Below are 19928 nucleotides of genomic sequence, written 5' to 3' on the forward strand. Positions count from 1 at the left end.
CTGCACTGAAGTATCAGCCTAAATTATGAGCTCAAGTCATGGAGTGATGCTTGAATCTAGAACCTACTGACTCAGAGGCTAGGAGCCTACCATTCAGCCAAGCTAACTCTGAGGGTCAGCTCTGATTACAAATGGATTTTCAAAAGCAATGGAAGCAATTTCAATTCACTGTAATATAACACAAGAACAGCCACTTGAGCAAAGTGCTGAAGACCTGCCAGGCCTTATGGAATCATAACCCAGCAACGGTTTGTGCATTCAGAAAAGATGGGGAGCAATTTAGGGGAAAAAAAATAGAAGATTCAACCCATTAAATACATGACATTTGCAGCTTCCGCATTACTACATTCTACATTGGCGATGAAAACAAAAATGTAATGTTACCGCAGTGATCCATAGCACTTCCACAAAGACTCAACAAATTTAACCAGTGAGTAGCTAAGCAACATAGGCAGATGGGCCCAGATTCCCACCCCAATGTGTGATAAATTAGCTCAACTCAAAAGGGATGCAACAATTGGACCTTGAAATCCCTTGGTTGGGGAAGAGAAGAAGGGTTAAACCCCCTGCTGAAAGTTTGTGTATGTTGTCTGAGGTCTGAATTCTGCTTGGTTGAGATGCCTCCTCCTACACCCCTGCAGGTGAATAGCCTGTCGACACTCACTGTCAAGATTCTTCAATGAATAATGGCCAACCACTCGGGAGTGTAGGAAATCAATTGCTGCACCTATTTATCCTGAAGTAATGTTCAGAAATCAAACTTACCCATTTCTTTGTCGTCTTCTACCCTTTTTCTTTCGTCTATACATGCTTGCAGCCATCGCTTTTTGTCTTCTGGCTTTTTGGCACAAAATAGGTAGACTTCCTCTGTTGCTTTACTTCTCAGTTTGAAGGCATTTTTTACATTAATGTTAAAATCCTTGTCTTTACCATCCTCTGTGTCTAGTACTTTTATCTCATCCATGTCAATGTGGCCTTTGTAATACAACATATCTCGTCTCAACAAATCCTTTTTACAGAAAAACAATTGATGGTCAAACAGAAAAAGTGTCCTCTGTTGGCTCTTTCCTTGGCATGAGATTTTGGTCAACTCTCCAGAATGGATTAATTCCGAACTTCTAGTTAAAACATCTTGCCCCTGAAAAATATAGAGTTAAATGGCGATATATAAAGCCATTCCAACAATATAATGAGTTATCCAGTCAACACAGAAAGATGAGTAAGCAGGTGGTCAGGGTTTGATACTTTCCAAACAATGAAGTCTTCAGTGCATTTATTTTAATATTGTAGTACCAGTTGAGGCCACCCGAGGCCTCCAATGAGCTAATGAGGCTCGCTCTAGTGGTAGAAATCAGGTACTGCAGAATTTCAATGTACTAACAGAGCCGGTTTTTCCACTCACATTTGTTGAATTTTAGTTACTTCCACAATTGCCATTCCCTTCCCGTCACTGAGGGATTCCCATTAAAGTCATTTATGTTAATCCAAGTCTGTCAATATTAACTTCTCAACCTTGATTTTTAAAAAATCTACAATCATAGTGTTAAGCCAGGGTGTTTAAGTGTCTTAGTACTAAGAAACATTGCAATGGTTTGGGAATAGAATTTCTTTGCTTGATGAAAAGGCACGAACTCTGTGCTAATGCTGATGTATTTTCAGGTTTGACACTGGAACCGTCAGAGGGTTTACTCCAGCACTGCATTTTTACACCCCTGGGTGGCGCAACACAGAAAGAGAAACGGAGAAACTGTACGTACTATGCAAGGAGATTATAACAGAGATACTTTCCCCACCACCTTTTCTAGGACAATGCACTTCTATTAGGTTTTGATGTAAATAACACCAACTCTCAGCGCTTAGTTGTTCAGCAACCTCGCTTGCGAAAACAGCAGTGTTCATCCTGGAATCTCCCTCTGTATGCACCTCGATTCTCCTGCCGACCATTGTTTGCACAATTAGCTACTACTTTAAATATGCAGAAAATAGCTTAATTGATAGGCTATGGTAACATGGAGAGCAAACACATAGACCTGGATTTTGCAGTAAAAGTAATGGTGAGTCTATCAGCGCTCACCGTTATTAAGGAGTAAATCGGACAGCAACTTCCGCCGTCCGAACATGCGCAGTTAAACGTGGAAATCCGTAATAAATCTAAATAAATCATTCTTACTCAGACAAAATTGAATACAACAAACTAATGGAAATGCCAGAAAGATTTAGATGAACCAAAACAGGTCTAATTACAGGTCAGAAATGCAAAACGCACCTCCCAGTTTACAATGGACACTTGCCACTGAGCGATCTTGTCTATACTTTCTAATCGTCTTTTGCGTTCGTTAATCAGACGTGCTACATTCTTCATGGCCTCGTATGCAGCACTGATGTTTTTGTAATCACTGTGGAATGGCAATAAGATTTGGTTAATCTTTGTCACTGTTCAGCTGTTGCTTTAGCAGAGGTTTATGGATTTCAATTAAATACAATTTACAAGAGGACCAGCAATAAATCAATTCAGCTGGGTGGAAAGTTACTCTTATAACAAAATTAGTTTCTCCAAACCGAGTTTGAAATCTTTATTTTTAAAGTCTGATGTCAGATACAGATATAGCAGCAAAAAAATATTTTTGTCCAATTACACCCTGGGCCGTATTTTGCGACCCCTACGGGTGGGTACGAGGTGCGCACGTGCCTGTAGGGGCCGCGCAAGTTCTAGGTTTAGACATGCGAAGCGCAGGCACTAAAACTCGGAACTTGCGATCTGTCAATAATCCTTTCGACAGACTGCACGCATCCCCAGGAGAAGCAGCACTGCTGGCGCAGATTTGCGCCAGTTGCCCAACTACTGGCCAGCAGTTACGGACGAAACTGCTACTGCCCGCATTCTATCTAAAGAAGCAGCAGAAAGAAGGCGTGGAAGTCAGGGGGTTGGGAAATGGGATCCTTTTAGCTTTTAAAGTCAACAAAGTTCTTGGTACAAAGCCTGATTTAAGTTTTTAACAACTTTAATTTGTTAAATATTTCATTGGTTTTGGATCTTGTTTGGAGGAGTGTAGGTAATTTAAAGAGGAACTTTCGCTGTGACAAGGTAAGCATTCTATTCAATTAGATTTCATTTTTTTTAAACTTGAAAATGATTGTTTAAAAATGATTTTTTTTCACATTTACTAATGTGTAAAATTATTGTGCCAGAATATATGAATGTTTTAAATGTTAATTTTTAAACAGCATAAAAAAAGTTAAAATTTTTACAAAGTCATACATAAAAGTCTCAGGCAGTGATATTCATCAGGCGGGTACAACGGGTGGCCGATCCCATACCACCTGTTTTGCAGCACCGTCCAATGTGAATTTCTACCCACTCACTTTATTAAGATGACTTTTACAACTCTTTCCATTTTCTTCCTACACGTAGTGCATCTATTTAAAGAGGAAGCCTGTGCGGGAGAAACATGCCTCAACCTAACCCTGCGGACGAGTGCCCTGCTGAAATGGAGGATGCCAATGTCCCTGTGGCCAGGCCTGACGGGGAGGAGCCAAGTGCTGCCGAAAGCAAAGCTGTAAGGGAACAGCTAGTAGCCAACACGTTTACAAGGTGTTAGTGTCACCTCCTACCTCCCCCAGCAAGGCACAGAAAAGAACAAAGCAAAGTTGAAGCCCATGGAATAAAAGGGACAGTGGCAGCATGAATATGAAATTGGCAAAGTGACAGGAAACAGAAGTAGTGGTGAACGGTTGTTTGTCGGACTGGAGGAAGGTATACAGTGGTGTTCCCCAGGGGTCAGGACTAGGACCACTGCTTTTCTTGATATATATTAATGACTTGAACATGGGTGTACAGGGCACAATTTCAAAATTTGCAGATGACACAAAACTTGGAAGTATAGTGAACAGTGAAGAGAAGAGTGATAGACTTCAAGAAGACATAGACAGGCTGGTGGAATGGGTGGACATGTGGCAAATGAAATTTAACGCAGAAAAGTGCAAAGTGATACATTTTGGTAGAAAGAATGAAGAGAGGAAATATAAACTAAAGGGTACAATCCTAAAGAGAGACCTGGGGGTATATGTGCACAAATTGTTGAAGGTGGCAGGGCAGGTTGAGAAAGCAGTTAAAAAAGCATATGGGATCCTGGGCTTCATGAATAGCATTATAGAGTACAAAAGCGTGGAAATTATGAAGAACCTTTATAAAACACTGGTTCGGCCTCAACTGGAGTATTGTGTCCAATTCTGGGCACCGCACTTCAGGAAGGATGTGAAGGCCTTAGCGAAGGTGCAGAAAAGATTTACGAGAATGGTTCCAGGGATGAAGGACTTCAGTTACGTGGATAGACTGGAGAAGCTGGGGTTGTTCTCCTTAGAGCAGAGAAGGTTGAGTGGAGATTTGATAGAGATGTTCAAAATCATTGAGGGGTCTGGACAGTGTAGAGAGAGAGAAACTGTTCCCATTGGTGGAAGGGTCAAGAACCAGAGGACACAGATTTAAGGTGATTGGCAAAAGAACCAAAGGCAAAATAAGAAAAACTTTTTTACTCAGCGAGTAGTTAAGATCTGGAATTCACTGCCTGAAAGGGTGGTGGAGGCAGATTCAATAACAGCTTTCAAAAGGGAGTTGGATAAGTACCTGAAAGAAAAAAATTGCAAGGCTACAGGGAAAGGGTGAGGGAGTGGGACTAGCTGAAGTGCTCTTGCAGAGAGCTGGCACGGGCTCGACGGGCCGAATGACCTTCTTCCATGCTGTAACCATTCTATGATTCTACGCACAATTTAAAGTGCAACAAGTGAACTTTTATTGCAGCATCAAAGACTTTTGATGTACTTTTTTGATGTTCTTTGTCTTTAAATACAAATTATTAGCTAGCTATTTTCTACTTTTTATACATTTGCCAAGATAAATTGGTTGATAAAAAAATGTAAACAGTTTAAAGTGGCTTTTTTGAGTTTCTTAGTGCAATAAAGACTTTACATTCAAGATGTAAACTAGCTATTTTCTACTTCTTAAACAGTTGTAATGTTAAATTGGTTGTTAATAAAAAAAAGTTGAAAAAAGACTTTAAAGTGACTACAGGCTATACATATGAAATGAAATGGTTAAATTCACTGTCACAAATATAAATTTCAAGAAATAACACCAACATTTAAATAATAGTAAACATTAAAGAACTGGCAGGTATGCCCCCTCGCATCTGTGTCCGAGGGTCAAAGGAGGTGGATTGTGCAAAAGGTGGCACCCTACTGTCGCCTGCGCTTTCCCCTTCCCCGTGACCAGAGCCCTCTCGTGCCAAGTGAACTTCTGTCCAAGCTGTCATTTGTCCTTTGCGCAGTCCCAATGAGCCACAGGCTCTTTGCCTCAACCTCATTGAGAAGTGTGCTGATGTTGTCATCATCATTAAAATTCTGAGCTCTCTGCATCATCACAACTATATTTGCTCCTTCCATTTCACTTTGTTGTTTAATTAAAATGATTAGAAAATTCTTTCAAGGTTTTAAAACTCTTTAAATTGCTTTAAATCTCTTTAAAAGTCTTTAAAACTATTTAAAAATCTTCAAATCCATGTAAAAGTCTTTAAAATTTTCTAGAAGTTTACAAAAGGTTTTTAAAACTATAAAAAAAGAACTTACCACTGAGAATTACAGCTGCTTTCAATGCTAAAGGCTCTGCATGGTTAAAAAAATTGGGGGGCGTGGCCTACACAAATGTGGAATTTTGACAGGTCTTGTCAGCGGGTCTCACTTACAAATGAAGCCCTCGGCTCCGCGCACGCTGCGCTCCTGGGCGGCGTAACGTCATACGCGGCCCAGGACTCTGCAGACTCAAAGCGCAACTCTCCATGTGGGAACAGACTTCAGGTCGGTGCAGATTTATTGTGCTGGTCGGAGGCTTTCGCCCGCGGGAAGCCTCCGAGCGGAAATTCAGGGCCCCTGTCTTTGAAACTCCAAACGACAATCAGCTATACACCATCTGTGCTGCTTGTTTAAAAGATAGAAGTTACTGCTTCATACTATGTGTAAAACTTTTTCCTTGTTCAAAATCATTGAAAAATTACTTTTAAACTCCCTATATGACTCAGTTGGTTAAAGCAGTGACCAGTTGAGCCAAACAGATTTGAAAGGTTCCAGGTTCGATTCCCGTTCTGTGCTGAGTTAACTTATCTCAGTGCCAGTACAATTGGCCTCAGCCCCCCGGACTAGGTTAATGGACAATTGATCAGGGTTTTCCCACTCCTGTTTGCTAAACAGTGACCCCTGCTGGAAGAGTGCATTTGTGGATCTTAGGCAAGGTTGGGAAGTGAAGCACCAAAAATAGTCTACCAGCATTTATCACTGAGGCTCACATCTGAATAATTGCCAATTGGGTGTGGTACCGAAAGGTGTCAAGCACTTCTTGAAGTGTACCCCTGGTCAATACCTTCAGGAGAGGAGGAAAGAGGAATTAAATGTTTTCCATGTTTTGTGGTCTCTATCAACTAGGTCAGGCACACAAATTGTCAGATGTAGGGTAAAGCTCCCTCAGTGTTTCTCCAATAATACATTCTATCTGTAAAAGTTTTGTGCAGAGATCAGTAGACAGGATTTTTTTCAATCTCTGTGTTTTTCTTTTCCCCATTTTATGTTCTCTCCTATGCCACGTATAAAGTCTGAAAAGGGCGAGTGGGCCTCAATTCCACAGCAATCTAGCCAAGTCCAGAATTCAACATGAGAGAAATTGTAGGCCACCTTATTTTCTTTTGCAATAAGACCCCACTCGCCATACAGGAGATTTAGGAATAGATGTGGTTCAAAAGGATACCTGCTATAAGATACATAAGAAGTAGGAGCAGGAGTAGGCCATACGGCCCCTTGGGCCTGCTCCGCCATTCAATAGGATCATGGCTGATCCGAACCTAGACTCACGTCCACTTCCCTGCCCGCTCCCCATAACCCTTAATTCCCTTATAAGCTAGGAAACTGTCTATCTCCGTTTTAAATTTATTTAATGTCGCAGCTTCCACAGCTCTCTGAGGTAGCAAATGCCATAGATTTACTACCCTCTGAGTGAAGAAGTTTCTCCTCATCTCAGTTTTGATGCCTAGCTACAGGAAATATCTGGGGTCCAAAGAAAATCTGGAATATGACCTCCCACTATAATCATGCAGAAAAATTTAACAAACTCAAATTGACACAATAAAAAGGGCTCCTAACCCAAACCCAGTATTGTTGCAGGTACAAAGACTTGCACAATACGAGACATCTGTGATCACTGCCATGTGGGATATTCCAGGAAGAGCGCAAATATTTTAAGTATAAGTTTCTGTGCTGGAAGTTGCTCTTACATTTTGATAATGCCGATCTCGGCCAAGGATGATACATTGTCACAAGAGAGACTGAAGCAATGGGAGAGAAGAAAATAACTTATTTATATTTTTTTCAGTCAGCGTGGACTGAATTTGGAGTTCAGATTCTCATACCTGTGATCTGGGGTAGTGTATTTGAGTAATTCAGCAAGCTGTAGTGGGTATTTACAGATCTTCTGGACTGGAGTAAGAAGAAAGCCATCAATGGCGATGTCAATCATCTGTTGAAGCAGTCGACAGGCCTCAAAAAAGTGTCGATATTTGCTTTGTTTCATTAGTTTGGCGAGCTCAACACATGCACTGGGATGATTGTTGCAATATTCAGAGTATATCCCAAACCCTTCTTGCTGTAAAGAAAAATTAGTCATTAATAAAAGGGGCCTGAAAAATTGATTGCTACACTTTTAATCACATCTCCATCTAACTGAAAATCTAAAACATTTACCAGTAATCAACATTTATAAGTACCATATTCACAGACTTCCCCCTCTTCCGCACCAATAAAAAAGCTAATTCCAATGCAAGCGTTTGTTACAGTTTTTGGGTCTGCATTAGATATTCTCTTGGGTACAGTGGTGCATAAGCAGTCTGACCATCTTACTCCAAGGCCTGCCCATACCGCCAATATCTAACTATACAATACTATAACCCAGGCGAGTAGCAAAGCACCTGCTTGTGATATGTCCTGGGTGTGATGTCTTTTACTAATCTTTTCTAAGTCAGACCAAAAGACAAGGCCAGATATGAATTGTTGAGCTGCTTTATTTCACAGGCAAGTGAAATACTGTTAACAGTCAAGGTAAATGCACTCAATTCATTCAAACTTGCATCTCTCCTCGAAAAATGGAAAAAAAAAATAAACTGCCTGACTTGTCCTTTTCATGGGCTGACTTGTTTTTGCCAAAGAGGTATGGTTTAAGGAACATCTTAAAAGGAGAGAGAGGTAGAGAGCAATGTTCCTGCTAAGCGGCCACGCAGTCACCTGCAAGGTCCTGCGCATGCCACTCACCGGCTTTTCCATTGTAAATACAATGGGTCACGCCTTGGGGGAGGCAGGCCACGCAGGAGGCAGTGCAGCTTATGGGGGACGCTGGGAGAGAGGTCTAGTGAGGGAATTCCAGAGCTTAGGGCCGAGGCAGCTGAAAGCACAGCCGCCAAAGGTGGAACGATATAAAATAGGTGATGCGCATGAGGCCAGAATTGGAGGAGCACAGAGATCTCAGAGGGTTGTAGGGCAGGAAGAGGTTACAGAGATAGGGAGAGGCAAGGCCATGGAGGGATTTGAAAACAAAGATGAGAATTTTGAAATCGAGGCATTGCTCAACCAGGAGCCAATGTAGGTCAGCGAGCACAGGGGTGACGGGTGAATGGGACTTGGTGCAAGTTAGGACACGGACAGCAGATTTTTGGATGAGCTCAAGTTTATGGAAGTTTGAAAATGGCAGGCCGACCTGGAGTGCGTTGGAATAGTCAAGTCTAGAGGTAACAAAGACATGGATGAGGGTTTCAGCAGATGAGCTGAGGCAGTGGTGGAGTCGGGCAGTGTTACGGAGGTGGAAGTAGGCGGCCTTAGTGATGGTGCGGATGTGGTCGGAAGTTCATAACAACAACAACTTATATTTATATAGCTCCTTTAACGTAGTAAAACGTCCCAAGGCACTTCACATGCTGCCCCTCGGGGTCAAATAGAACACCAAGGTTGCGAAGTGTCTGGTTCAGCCTCAGACAGTTGCCAGGGTAGGGAACGGAGTTTGTGGTGGGCACCCAAGACAATGGCGTCAGTCTTCACGATATTTAGTTGGAGGAAATATCCGCTCATCCAGTACTGGATGTTGGACAAGCAGTCTGACAATTTAGAGACAGTGGAGGGGTCGAGAGAAGTAGTGAGGTAGAGCTGGATATCGTCAGCTTACATGTGGAACCTGACATTGTGTTTTTGGATGATGTTGCCGAGGGGCAGCATGTAGATGAGATAAAGCAGCGAAGGATAGATCCTTGGGGGACTCGAGATAACAGTGCGGGAGCAGGAAGAGAAGCCATTGCAGGTGATTCTCTTGGTTATGACTGGATAGACAAGAATGGAACCAGGCGAGGGCAGTCCCACCCAGCTGGACAATGGAGGAGAGGCGTTGGAGAAGGATGTTGTGGTCAACCACATCAAAGGTTGCAGACCGGTCAAGAAGGACGAGGAGGAATAGTTTACCACGGTCAGTCACATAGGATGTAATTTGTGACTTTATTAAGAGCTGTTTCAGTACTGTGGCAGGGGTGGAAACCTGATTGGTGGGATTCAAACATAGAGTTCTGGGAAAGATGGGCACGGAATTGGGAGGCGACAGCACATTCAAGGACTTGAGAGGAAAGGGAGGTTAGAGATGGGGCGGTAGTTTGCAAGGACAGAGGGATCAAGGGATGATTTTTTTGAAGAGAGGTGTGAGAACAGCAGTTTTGAAGGGGAGGGGGCAGTACCCCAGGAGAGAGAACCGTTAACAATATCAGCTAGCATGGGGGCCAGGAAGGGAAGTTGGGTGGTTAGCAGTTTGGTGGAAATAGGGTCGAGGGAGCAGGAGGTGGGTCTCATGGGCAAGATGAGATCGGAAAGGGCATGAGGGGAAATATTGGAGAAACTAGAGAAAGATGAGAGTTCAGAGCTAGGGCATGGGGAACCTTAGAGGAAGTTTGGCTCAGTGGTCTTGGGGAAGGGAGGGAAGCAGCAGAGGCAGCTGAACGGATGGTCTTAATCTTAATCTTCGTGACAAAAGTCCATGAGCTCCTCGCACTTCTTGTTGGAGGTGAGGGTGGAGGAGGCAGGGGAGAGCGGTTTAAGATGACGTTTTGTGGTAGAGAAAAGCAGCCGGGGATTATCTTTGCATTCCAGGATGATCCTAGAAGAGTGAGCAGTTTTGGTAGAGGAGAGCAGGACCCGACAGTGCTTTATGTGTTCCAGACAAATCCAGCGATGAATGGCTAAATTAGTTGTCCCCCATAAACATTCAAGTCTGCGACCATTGGACTTAAGGAAGCGGAGATGAGGGCCATACCTGGGGGAACGACCAGGGTGAGAGTGAGTAATTGCTTTAATGGGGCCTAAGGCATCAAAAGTGGAGGTGGCGGCGTGATTGCGCCGAAATATCGTGGAGAATGTAGGACCAAAGGCTAGACAGTTGGAATATTGAAAGTGCAGTTGTAAGTGAATTGGGAGAGATTTTTGTTTCCGGGGCAGACACAGAAGTAAGGTTGGGAGGGGGAAGAAGGATGTGGGTGGAGAGTGAGACAAGGAAGGTGATCAGAGATAGCCTCAACTGTGATTGACACAAGGCCACCTGAGATGGCAAGGTCAAGGAGGTGGCCGTGAATATGGATAAGGGAGTTTCTATGGAGGGAGTGGTTAAGGGAGGTTAGGAGGGCAGTGAACTCAGGGGAAGAGGTGGAGGTTGAAATCACTGAGGATGAGAAGTCTCTTGGTGCAGAGGCTGAGGAAGGAAAGCAGTGAAGATGCCTCGGTGAGAAATTGGCATGGTTCTTGGGTGGGCGATAGAGAACGAGGATTTTAAAATGAGAGGCGAGAGGGGTGGAACAAGGTGAGATGCTTAAAGGAGGAGGTGGTGCCAGAGGAGTAGTGGGACAGACCAAGCTGTGATAAGAGCCACACCGCCCCCATGGCAGTTTGGGCGGGGCAAGTGGTGGAAGGTATAGCCAGGTGGGGAGGCTTCCTTTAGGGGGAAGGTCGCATCACCAGTCAGCCAGGTTTCCATCAAGGCGATGATGTTGATGCAATAATCCACAATAAGCTCATGAATGGCAAGTGCCTTGTTCACAAGTAAACGGACATTCTGGAGGGAGATGTGGAGAGGGACGGTGATAGCTGATCCACTGGCAGAGTCTACAGCGTCAGCATAGCTAACTTCCAACTTGAGCCCCTGCAGTTTTAGCTTCCAACTCTGGGACCAAGACTGGGTCTTCTGGTCCCTTGTTCTATCCCCAACCATGGATTCCCTTCTTTTTCCTGTTAATTCTGACCCCAGGAAGTAAAGAAGCAGTATGTCTGACATTTTCCTGTGCAAGGTTCGCCAGCAGGCTTGTCAACCAAACCAACTGCCCCTCCCCAGGAGTATATTCTTCTCAGGCATGTCATGCCATGAATAGGATCATCCCCACCTCAATGGGTGTGAATACCTGGTCTCCACCTGGGAGGCAAATTGTTTAATGTCACCAGTCACAGATTCACAGAATCTACAGTGCAGATAGAGGCCATTTCGGCCCATCGAGCCTGCACCGACACATATCCCACCCTATCCCCGTAACCCCACGTATTTAATCCCCTAACACTAAGGGTCAATTTATCATAGCCAAATCAACCTAACCTGCACATCTTTGGACTGTGGGAGGAAACCGGAGCACCCGGAGGAAACCCACGCAGACACAGGGAGAATGTGCAAACTCCACACAGACAGTCGCCCGAGGCCAGATTTGAACCCGGGTCCCTGGCGCTGTGAGGCAACAGTGCTAACCACTATGCCACCGTGCCCCCCTGGTCATCCTGGATAATGGGCTTAGTATCATTGTGTCAGTTTGAAATAGACAGAGTTGTGATATTCCCCAAAGTGGCTCGTCTTTCTAAACCTGTGCAAATTCACTTTGTTTTAACCATTAAACATAACTCAATCCCAAAACGGTACCCCCAACTTAAACTGATTGTACTCTATGAAATTGTGTTGAGTATACATGAGTTAATAGGGTACATTGGTCAAAGAGCAAATCTGCACAGCTGGATACCTGAAGACAGATCATTTCTTAAAGTTATTAATACCTTACAATTAATAGCCTATTTGCATAGGCTGCATCCACTAAGTCATATTAGGCCTAGAAATTCATAGCCGCCACGAAAGCTGGTGGTGGTTAACAGCTGCCGAAAAGTGGTGCTGGCAGGATCGAAAAAAATTGGTGCTGAGCCAGTGCTTAACTCTCTGTGCAATGCCGTCTTGGTGGCATTCATGCCAGCAGGAGGCCCCAATGCAACGTGACCAAAGCATCATTGCAGCTAGAACAGCCTGCTCTGAAAGCGAGGCCCCATTTCAGGAAGCAATTCGCTCTCTTAAAGGGGCACTGCCTTTTGAAATGAAAAAAGTAAAAATTATGTAAAAATTGGCAGTTTTTAGCCCTTACAGCTCATCTGTCTTATGAAAAACATAACATTAAAAAGAATTCCCAAATGGGAGTCTTCAGCTCTTCAAGTTGAATTCCTTTCCACACCTTAAAAAAAAAATGGGAAAAGTGGTTCAGCACCAACACAAATAGCTCATCAAGCCAGGGAAGGGGCACCCAGAATCTCATACGCTTTAGAATGATGTGGGACCACACCACCTAGGCCGTCACTGCCACCACCTGGCTCCAGTGCCCAAAGAAGCTTCATGACGTCAGACCACTGGTCAAGGTCAGTGAATGCATCTTCAAAAGCCGTCTCCTCCCAACTGCACCACTAGCCTCGCACACTTCTCAATGCACAACTCCCCCCAGGAGCAGGTCCAGCACAGCAGCACTCCCTGTACACTTAAAAAAAACTTTTAACATGTATTGCACGAAGCCACTACTTCAATAACATTTTTAAAAATCCAGCCCAAAAGCTTAAAAGCAAACTTACCTGAAAGCTGTGTGTGTCTCTTTAAAGAGGTACTGACAGCGGCTCTGTCAGTCTGTTCGGTTTTCATGGCGAGCTTAGGAATCAGCGCTGAACTCAGCGCTAAGGTCAAAGTTCGCTGAGGTAGTCACGTTCATTGACAAACATTTTAGGTTATTGATAAATTGTTTTCATTCAATATTGATGAATAACAATTTTGGATTAATTAAATCATGATCGGTATATCCTTTGTTCAAGGGCCAGCCCTGATCTGGAGCCCTCTGTGATTGAACCCCCATCTCAGACACTTAAGGGAAGTAGTTTGCAGGGATGAGCTCTCTTTTGTTCTCTCTCAAGTCAGAGATGTCTCTGGTTTCACCACCAGACTGTCTAATTTGTCTGAGCCAGCATAGCTTCAAAGGATAAAACTGGAAAAGGCAATCTTCGGTCTTATACATTTAGACAGAAAACCAATTGTAGTTTTATTGCTTTCATAACCCAGAGATATAGGAAAATATATGTTCTTATTGTGTCAAACTGCATATTGTTCATTCATGTACTTTATTATGTAAATAAACCAGATCATGGCCCAAAGCCTGTGCCTTATTTAGTTCACCTTCTGCAAAGAGAGAATTCATGTGGTATCACACATATTTCAGTAAGGGATTTCTGTTACAATCCCTGGGTCATGCTACTGTTTAACTAGATATTAGGCAGAAAACCTGTACTCTGGATCATAGGAGATACAAGGTCTACTTACAGAAGTGGCTGGTGATGCTGAAACCTAGAAAATATCTAGTGTTAAAAATTGTGACACAACTCAAAATCTGAATTAGACCAAATGGGATCACAGATCCATTTGTAAACAGATCCCGCTTCGGAATCCACTTCTGCCCACTGCTGTCGTGCCCCAGATTCCTCGACTATGACGAGATTCGTAACAAAATAGACGAGTTGACGGTACAAATAACTACACATGGGCATGATCTGGTGGCCATTACGGAGACATGGCTGCAGGGTGACCATGACTGGGAACTAAACATCCAGGGGTATTTGACTATTAGGAAGGACAGACAGGAAGGTAAGGGAGGTGGGGTGGCTGTGTTAATAAAGGATGGAATCACTGCAATAGTGAGAAATGATATTGGGTCAAAGGATCAGGATAGTGAAATGGTTTGGGTGGAGGTAAGGAATAATAAGGGGAAAAAGTCACTAGTGGGCGTAGTCTATAGGCCTCCTAACAGTTGCAACTCTATTGGTCGGAGTATAAATCAGGAAATAGTTGGGGCTTGTAATAAGGGAACAGCTATAATCATGGGGGATTTTAACTTTCATATTGACTGGACAAATCAAATTGGGCAGGGCAGCCTTGAGGAAGAGTTCATAGAGTGCATTAGGGACGGGTTCCTTGAGCAGTATGTTACTGAACCAACCAGGGGGCAGGCAATCTTAGATCTGGTCCTGTGTAATGAGACAGGATTAATAAAAAATGTCCTAGTAAAGGATCCCCTTGGAATGAGTGACCATAACATGGTTGAATTCCAAATTCAGTTGGAGAGTGAGAGAGTTGGATCTCAAACCAGCGTACTAAGCTTAAATAAAGGAGACTATGAAGGTACGAGAGCAGAGTTGACTAAAGTGGACTGGGAAAATAGATGAAGGTGTAAGACGGTACATGAGCAGTGGTGTACATTCAAGGAGATATTTCACAACTTTCAAGAAAAATATATTCCACTGAGGAAAAAGGGACATAAAAGAAAAGACAGCCATCCGTGCCTAAGTAATGTAATAAAGGATAGTATCTGACTGAAAACAAGGGCATATAAAGTAGCCAAATCTAGTGGGAGGATAGAAGATTGGGAAGCATTTAAAAGCCAGCAAAGAATAACTAAAAGATTCATTAAGAAAGGGAAGATAGATTATGAAAGTAAACTAGCAAAAAATATTTTAAAAGCTAGCAAAAGTTTCTACAGTTATATAAAAACAAAAAGGGTGGCTAAAGTGAATGTTGGTCCCTTAGAGGACGAGACCGGGAAATTAGTGGTGGGGAACATGGAGTTGGCAGAAACGCTGAACAAATATTTTGTATCAGTCTTTACAGTAGAGGACACTAAAAAAGTAACACTGGACAAACAGGGGGCTATAGGGGGGGGGAGGAGCTAAAGACGATTAAAATCACTAAGGAGATGGTACTCGGTAAGATAATGGGACTTAAGGTGGATAAATCCCCATGACCTGATGGCTTACATCCTAGGATCTTGAGAGAAGTAGCGGTAGGGATTGCGGATGCATTGGTGGTAATTTTCCAAAACTCCCTGGATTCAGGAAAGGTCCCGGCAGATTGGAAAACTGCTAATGTAACACCCTTATTTAAAAAGGGAGGTAGACAAAAGGCTGGAAACTATAGACCAGTTAGCCTAACATCTGTGGTTGGCAAAATGTTAGAGTCCATTATTAAGGAAGCAGTAACAGGACATTTGGATAAGCATAATTTAATCGGACAGAGTCAGCATGGTTTTATGAAGGGGAAGTCATGTTTGACAAATTTGCTCAAATTCTTTGAGGATGTAACAAACAGGGTGGATAAAGGGGAACCAGTGGATGTGGTGTATATGGACTTCCAAAAGGCATTTGACAAGGTGCCACACAAAAGATTACTGCACAAGATAAAAAATCACAGGATTGGGGGTAATATACTGGCATGGGTGGAAGATTGGCTATCTAACAGAAAACAGAGAGTTGGGATAAATGGTTCATTCTCGAGTTGGCAATCAGAGACTAGTGGTGTTCCGCAGGGGTTAGTGTTGGGACCCCAACTCTTTACAGTCTATATTATGATTTGGAGGAGGGGACCAAGTGCAACGTATCCAAGTTTGCCGACAATACAAAGATGGGAGGGAAAGCAGTGAGTGTGGAGGACATAAAAAACCTGCAAAAGGACATAGACAGGCTAAGTGAGTGGGCAGAGATTTGGCAGATGCAATATAATGTTGGAAAGTGTGAGGTTATGCACTTTGGCAGAAAAAATCAAAGAGCAAGTTATTATCTAAATGGAGAGAAACTGCAAAGCGCTACAGTACAAAGGGATCTGGGGGTCCTGGTGCATGAAACACAGAAGGTTAGTATGCAGGTAATCAGGAAGGCCAATGGAATCTTGGCTTTTATTGCAAAGGGGATGGAGTATAAAAGCAGGGAAGTCTTGCTTCAGTTATATAGGGTACTGGTGAGGCCGCACCTGGAATATTGCACACAGTTTTGGTTTCCATATTTAAGAAAAGATATACTTGCTCTCGAGGCAGTTCAGAGAGGGTTCACTCGGTTATTCCAGAGATGAGGGGGTTGACTTATGAGGAAAGGTTGAGCCTCTACTCATTGGAATTCAGAAGAATGAAAGGCGATCTTATCGAAACATAGAAGATTGTGAGGGGGCTTGATCGGGTGGCTGCGGGGAGGATGTTTCCACTGATGGGTGAGTCTAGAACTAGGGGGCATAATCTTAGAATAAGGGGCTGCCGTTTCAAAACTGAGATGAGGAGAAACTTCTTCACTCAGAGGGTAGTAAATCTATGGAATTTGCTACCTCAGAGAGCTGTGGAAGCTGCGACATTAAATAAATTTAAAACGGAGATAGACAGTTTCCTAGCTGATAAGGGAATTAGGGGTTACGGGGAGTAGGCAGGGAAGTGGACGTGAGTCTAGGTTCGGATCGAACATGATCCTATTGAATGGCGGAGCAGGCCCGAGGGGCCGTATGGCCTACTCCTGCTCCTACTTCTTATGTTCTTATTATGTTCTTATTTTGGAGCATGGTCTACTGTTATTATTTTATAGGTACCTATTCAAATAAATTGTATATCCTACTACTTTAGTTGAATCACTGAAATCTGAATCTGGAAGATGAAGCCATTTGTATTTTCTAACTTGAAATTGCAACATTGCACCCATGATGGAATCGACCAGAAATCATGCAAATCAAATCATTACAATTATGCATTTAACATACGTATTGAAGGAAACAGGATCCTATTTCACTCAGATGAGGCTCATCTTTGTTGAACAGTTTCTCCAAGTCCTTCAAAAATTTCCTTTGGAATTTGTAAATCTCTTCAATGTTGCCAAATATGGTATTCAACTGTGCTTCAGCAAACATCCCTGTATGTTTGCGACACTGACGAATATACCCCTAAAAAGCAAAGATAATAACACATAAAGCAGTTTGCACATAATTCATATCAAATAAGATAGAAATAATGGTTACAAATGGTCTTGATCTTCCATGCAAGATATTTTGAAAAGAAAATTCTAAGATTTAGTTTGGCAATTTGACTTTACACAAATGTCAGCCGTAATCAATTATTCAAAAATCAATATTTGTACTCTTACTAAATATTCAGCTGTGTGAAGACAGCCTGCAGCATGTTCAAGCATTGCAGAGGGTACTAATTACTGACTGAGCCTAATTAAAGGAAACAACTCAGGATCATGGCATGTTGAAATGCATAGGGCCAATTTTGAAATTATCAAATGTACTAGATAACATTCTTGTATGCTTTATTGTCCACGTACACACACACACACTCAGTATAACTAATGTGACAGCCTCTTGACAGATATATTCAAGTACAATATAAAAACTTAAATTTTATGAAACTACTTATTTTCCAGTATTAAAAATGTTCAGACAAATGTTCACCAGCTTCTTTATAAAGTCCATTTTTTTTTTTAAAAACACTGCAACTTACTATCGCTCTTGAATCTGATCTACCCCAGCAATATGGTTTAAATTTGATGGCAGTTTATATTTGCACAGACTTGCTTGTAAAGTGCACTTTCACATTTATAATAAACTACTAGTTTATTAGCTACTTACCACTACCTTTTAAAGGCTTTCCTAGTTGGTAACTGCAATACTGAGGCATACAGACCAGGCAGTTACATAGATCAATCCCTGGTCTACACAGGGGGAAAAAATTAGCCAAGGATTCCAATTACTGATCTTTATCCATTAATTCCAACTAGAAAAATGTGGATGTTAGGTGAGGCCAGGATTGCGCACACCTGTGATGCGTCCCAAAGTCAAATAGCAGGCATACACTCAGATTTTTGGGCGATAATCTGGCGGGGTGCATCATAAGCCCTTTCATGCCTGATTTTCATTCCATTGATTTTCATCAATGTGTCAATTGTGGCTCAGTGGTAGTTGCACTCTCGCCTAGGAGTCAGAAGGTTGTGGGTTCAAGTCGCACTCCAGACACTTGAGCACATAATGCTAGGCAGACTGCACTGTCGGAGGTGCTGTCTTTCAGATGAGACATTAAACCGAAGCACTATCTGCCCTCTCAGGTTGATGTAAAAGATCCACGGAACTATTCAAAGAATAGCAAGGGAGCTCCCCTGGTGTCCTGGCCAACAGTTATCTTTCAAGCAACACCTAAAAAAATTATCTAGTTATTAGCACATTGCTGTTTGTGGTAGCTTGATGTGTACAAATTGTCAGCTGCATTTCCTATATTACAATGGTGACTACACTTCAAAAGTATTTAATTAGTTGTAAAGTGCTTTAGGACACCAAGGTTGTGAAAGGCACTATACAAATTCAAGTTTTTTTTCTTATCTTCATTGCCTAGGTGGTAATCTGGTGATCTGCCCTGCCAGATTACTGCTCAGGCAGTGAAGACAAAAATCTACCCCCAGTCTCTTGGTTTACAATTGAACAACAGCCAATTATTTTTTAATGAACTGAGATTTCCTCCAGTTTCAGAATTGCATCTTTTGTAATACCTCACAGATGTCTTTCAGGTGCTTGATGTAAACCCGTTCTGTGTTCATGATCTCTTTGATAACGTTTGTTCGCATCTGCTCCTGGTTCTCTGCATTTTTGAGAAGGCGATGTTTACTGCAGCTGGCATCAAGTTGCTCATCTGGAGACTTTCCAGTGTATTCAACTACAGCATCTTCCTGGTTCACCCGTAGCTAATAAAGTAAATAAGTAAATTTAGGAAATTTGTCTGGTGTAGAAACTAATATGCAAGTTGGAAAAGCTTTCATGCCTTTTAAGTAGGGTACTGATTGATATGTAACTATAACTTCTAATTTACACATACAAGGGGAGATATGTTGTGCCCCATGCCATTGTTTCCTAGGTGTTCTTGGTGATGCCACTAGTATTAAGGTTGTTGTAATATGGTTTGTTCCTGCAGACCTTAACATATTTTATATATCTAGGTGGATTCTCCATTGCTGTCTCTGTCCTATCACGAGTGTGAAAACCCCATAACAGGCCTACACTACAGGGCTGATCAGATTATGACATTTTCTCTCATGAGTGAACTGGAATTTCTTTGGTATGAGATATCACCTCTTGGCTGTGAAAAAAATACAGGATAAAATCCCACCAATTTTGCTTGTGCTGCATGTAATGCTGCATAGACTACAGCCCCTCATTAACTGTACAGAAATAAGATTGCAACAGTTCTCAAACAACCTCAAGACTTTTCAACTGAACTCACTGGTCACAAGGTAAGCAATATAGCTCTGTATTACAGGAAAATGCATGCCTTTTCAGATTATTTGAATATTGACTTTTTTTTAAAGATATAAATCAATATGTTTCATCCACTAAAATACTGAATAAAATTGGTTATCCTTAATTCAACCTTGGAAGCAAATCCAACACAATGTTGTCTGTGTTAAAACCTCAATATAGTTTATTGGAAGTAAACAAATTAAAATGAATAATTAGTGATGACTGCACAACTCAAAGTGTGTACATTTGTGAGGAATTGATGAAATACAAAATTAGATGTTTCACACATTGTTAAACTTGTGCAATACTGTGGCCTTGTTCTGCATTGTTTTTAAACCAATGTATTCGAAACAAGCAATTGTTGTGTGAGCTTTAAGGAGTACAACTATGGTTTGTACATGTAATCCACCAGCTGAGCACAGCAATGTCCTTCATGAAATGATGCTCAAAT

General features: G+C 42.3%; 1 protein-coding gene across 4 annotated transcripts in view; it reads right to left on the reverse strand.

Annotated features, from left to right (window-relative positions):
* Window positions 1-19928, reverse strand: part of LOC147111873 (spermatogenesis-associated protein 13-like) — a 398934-nt gene that overhangs the window by 15345 nt on the left and 363661 nt on the right. For 3 of the 4 annotated variants that reach the window (XM_085999214.1, XM_085999215.1, XM_085999217.1), the window contains 5 exons: window positions 18733-18924; window positions 16955-17134; window positions 7449-7681; window positions 2267-2396; window positions 766-1138 (listed from right to left, as the gene is read on the reverse strand). In XM_085999214.1, the coding sequence (XP_085855340.1) occupies window positions 766-1138; window positions 2267-2396; window positions 7449-7681; window positions 16955-17134; window positions 18733-18924 (1108 nt within the window). The remainder of the gene's footprint in view (window positions 1-765; window positions 1139-2266; window positions 2397-7448; window positions 7682-16954; window positions 17135-18732; window positions 18925-19928) is intronic. The other variant, XR_015079762.1, reaches the window with a different exon arrangement.

Source organism: Somniosus microcephalus, chromosome 10 (assembly GCF_052327205.1).
Source record: "Somniosus microcephalus isolate GS21.2 chromosome 10, FLI_Smic_1.0, whole genome shotgun sequence".
NCBI lineage: Eukaryota > Metazoa > Chordata > Chondrichthyes > Squaliformes > Somniosidae > Somniosus > Somniosus microcephalus.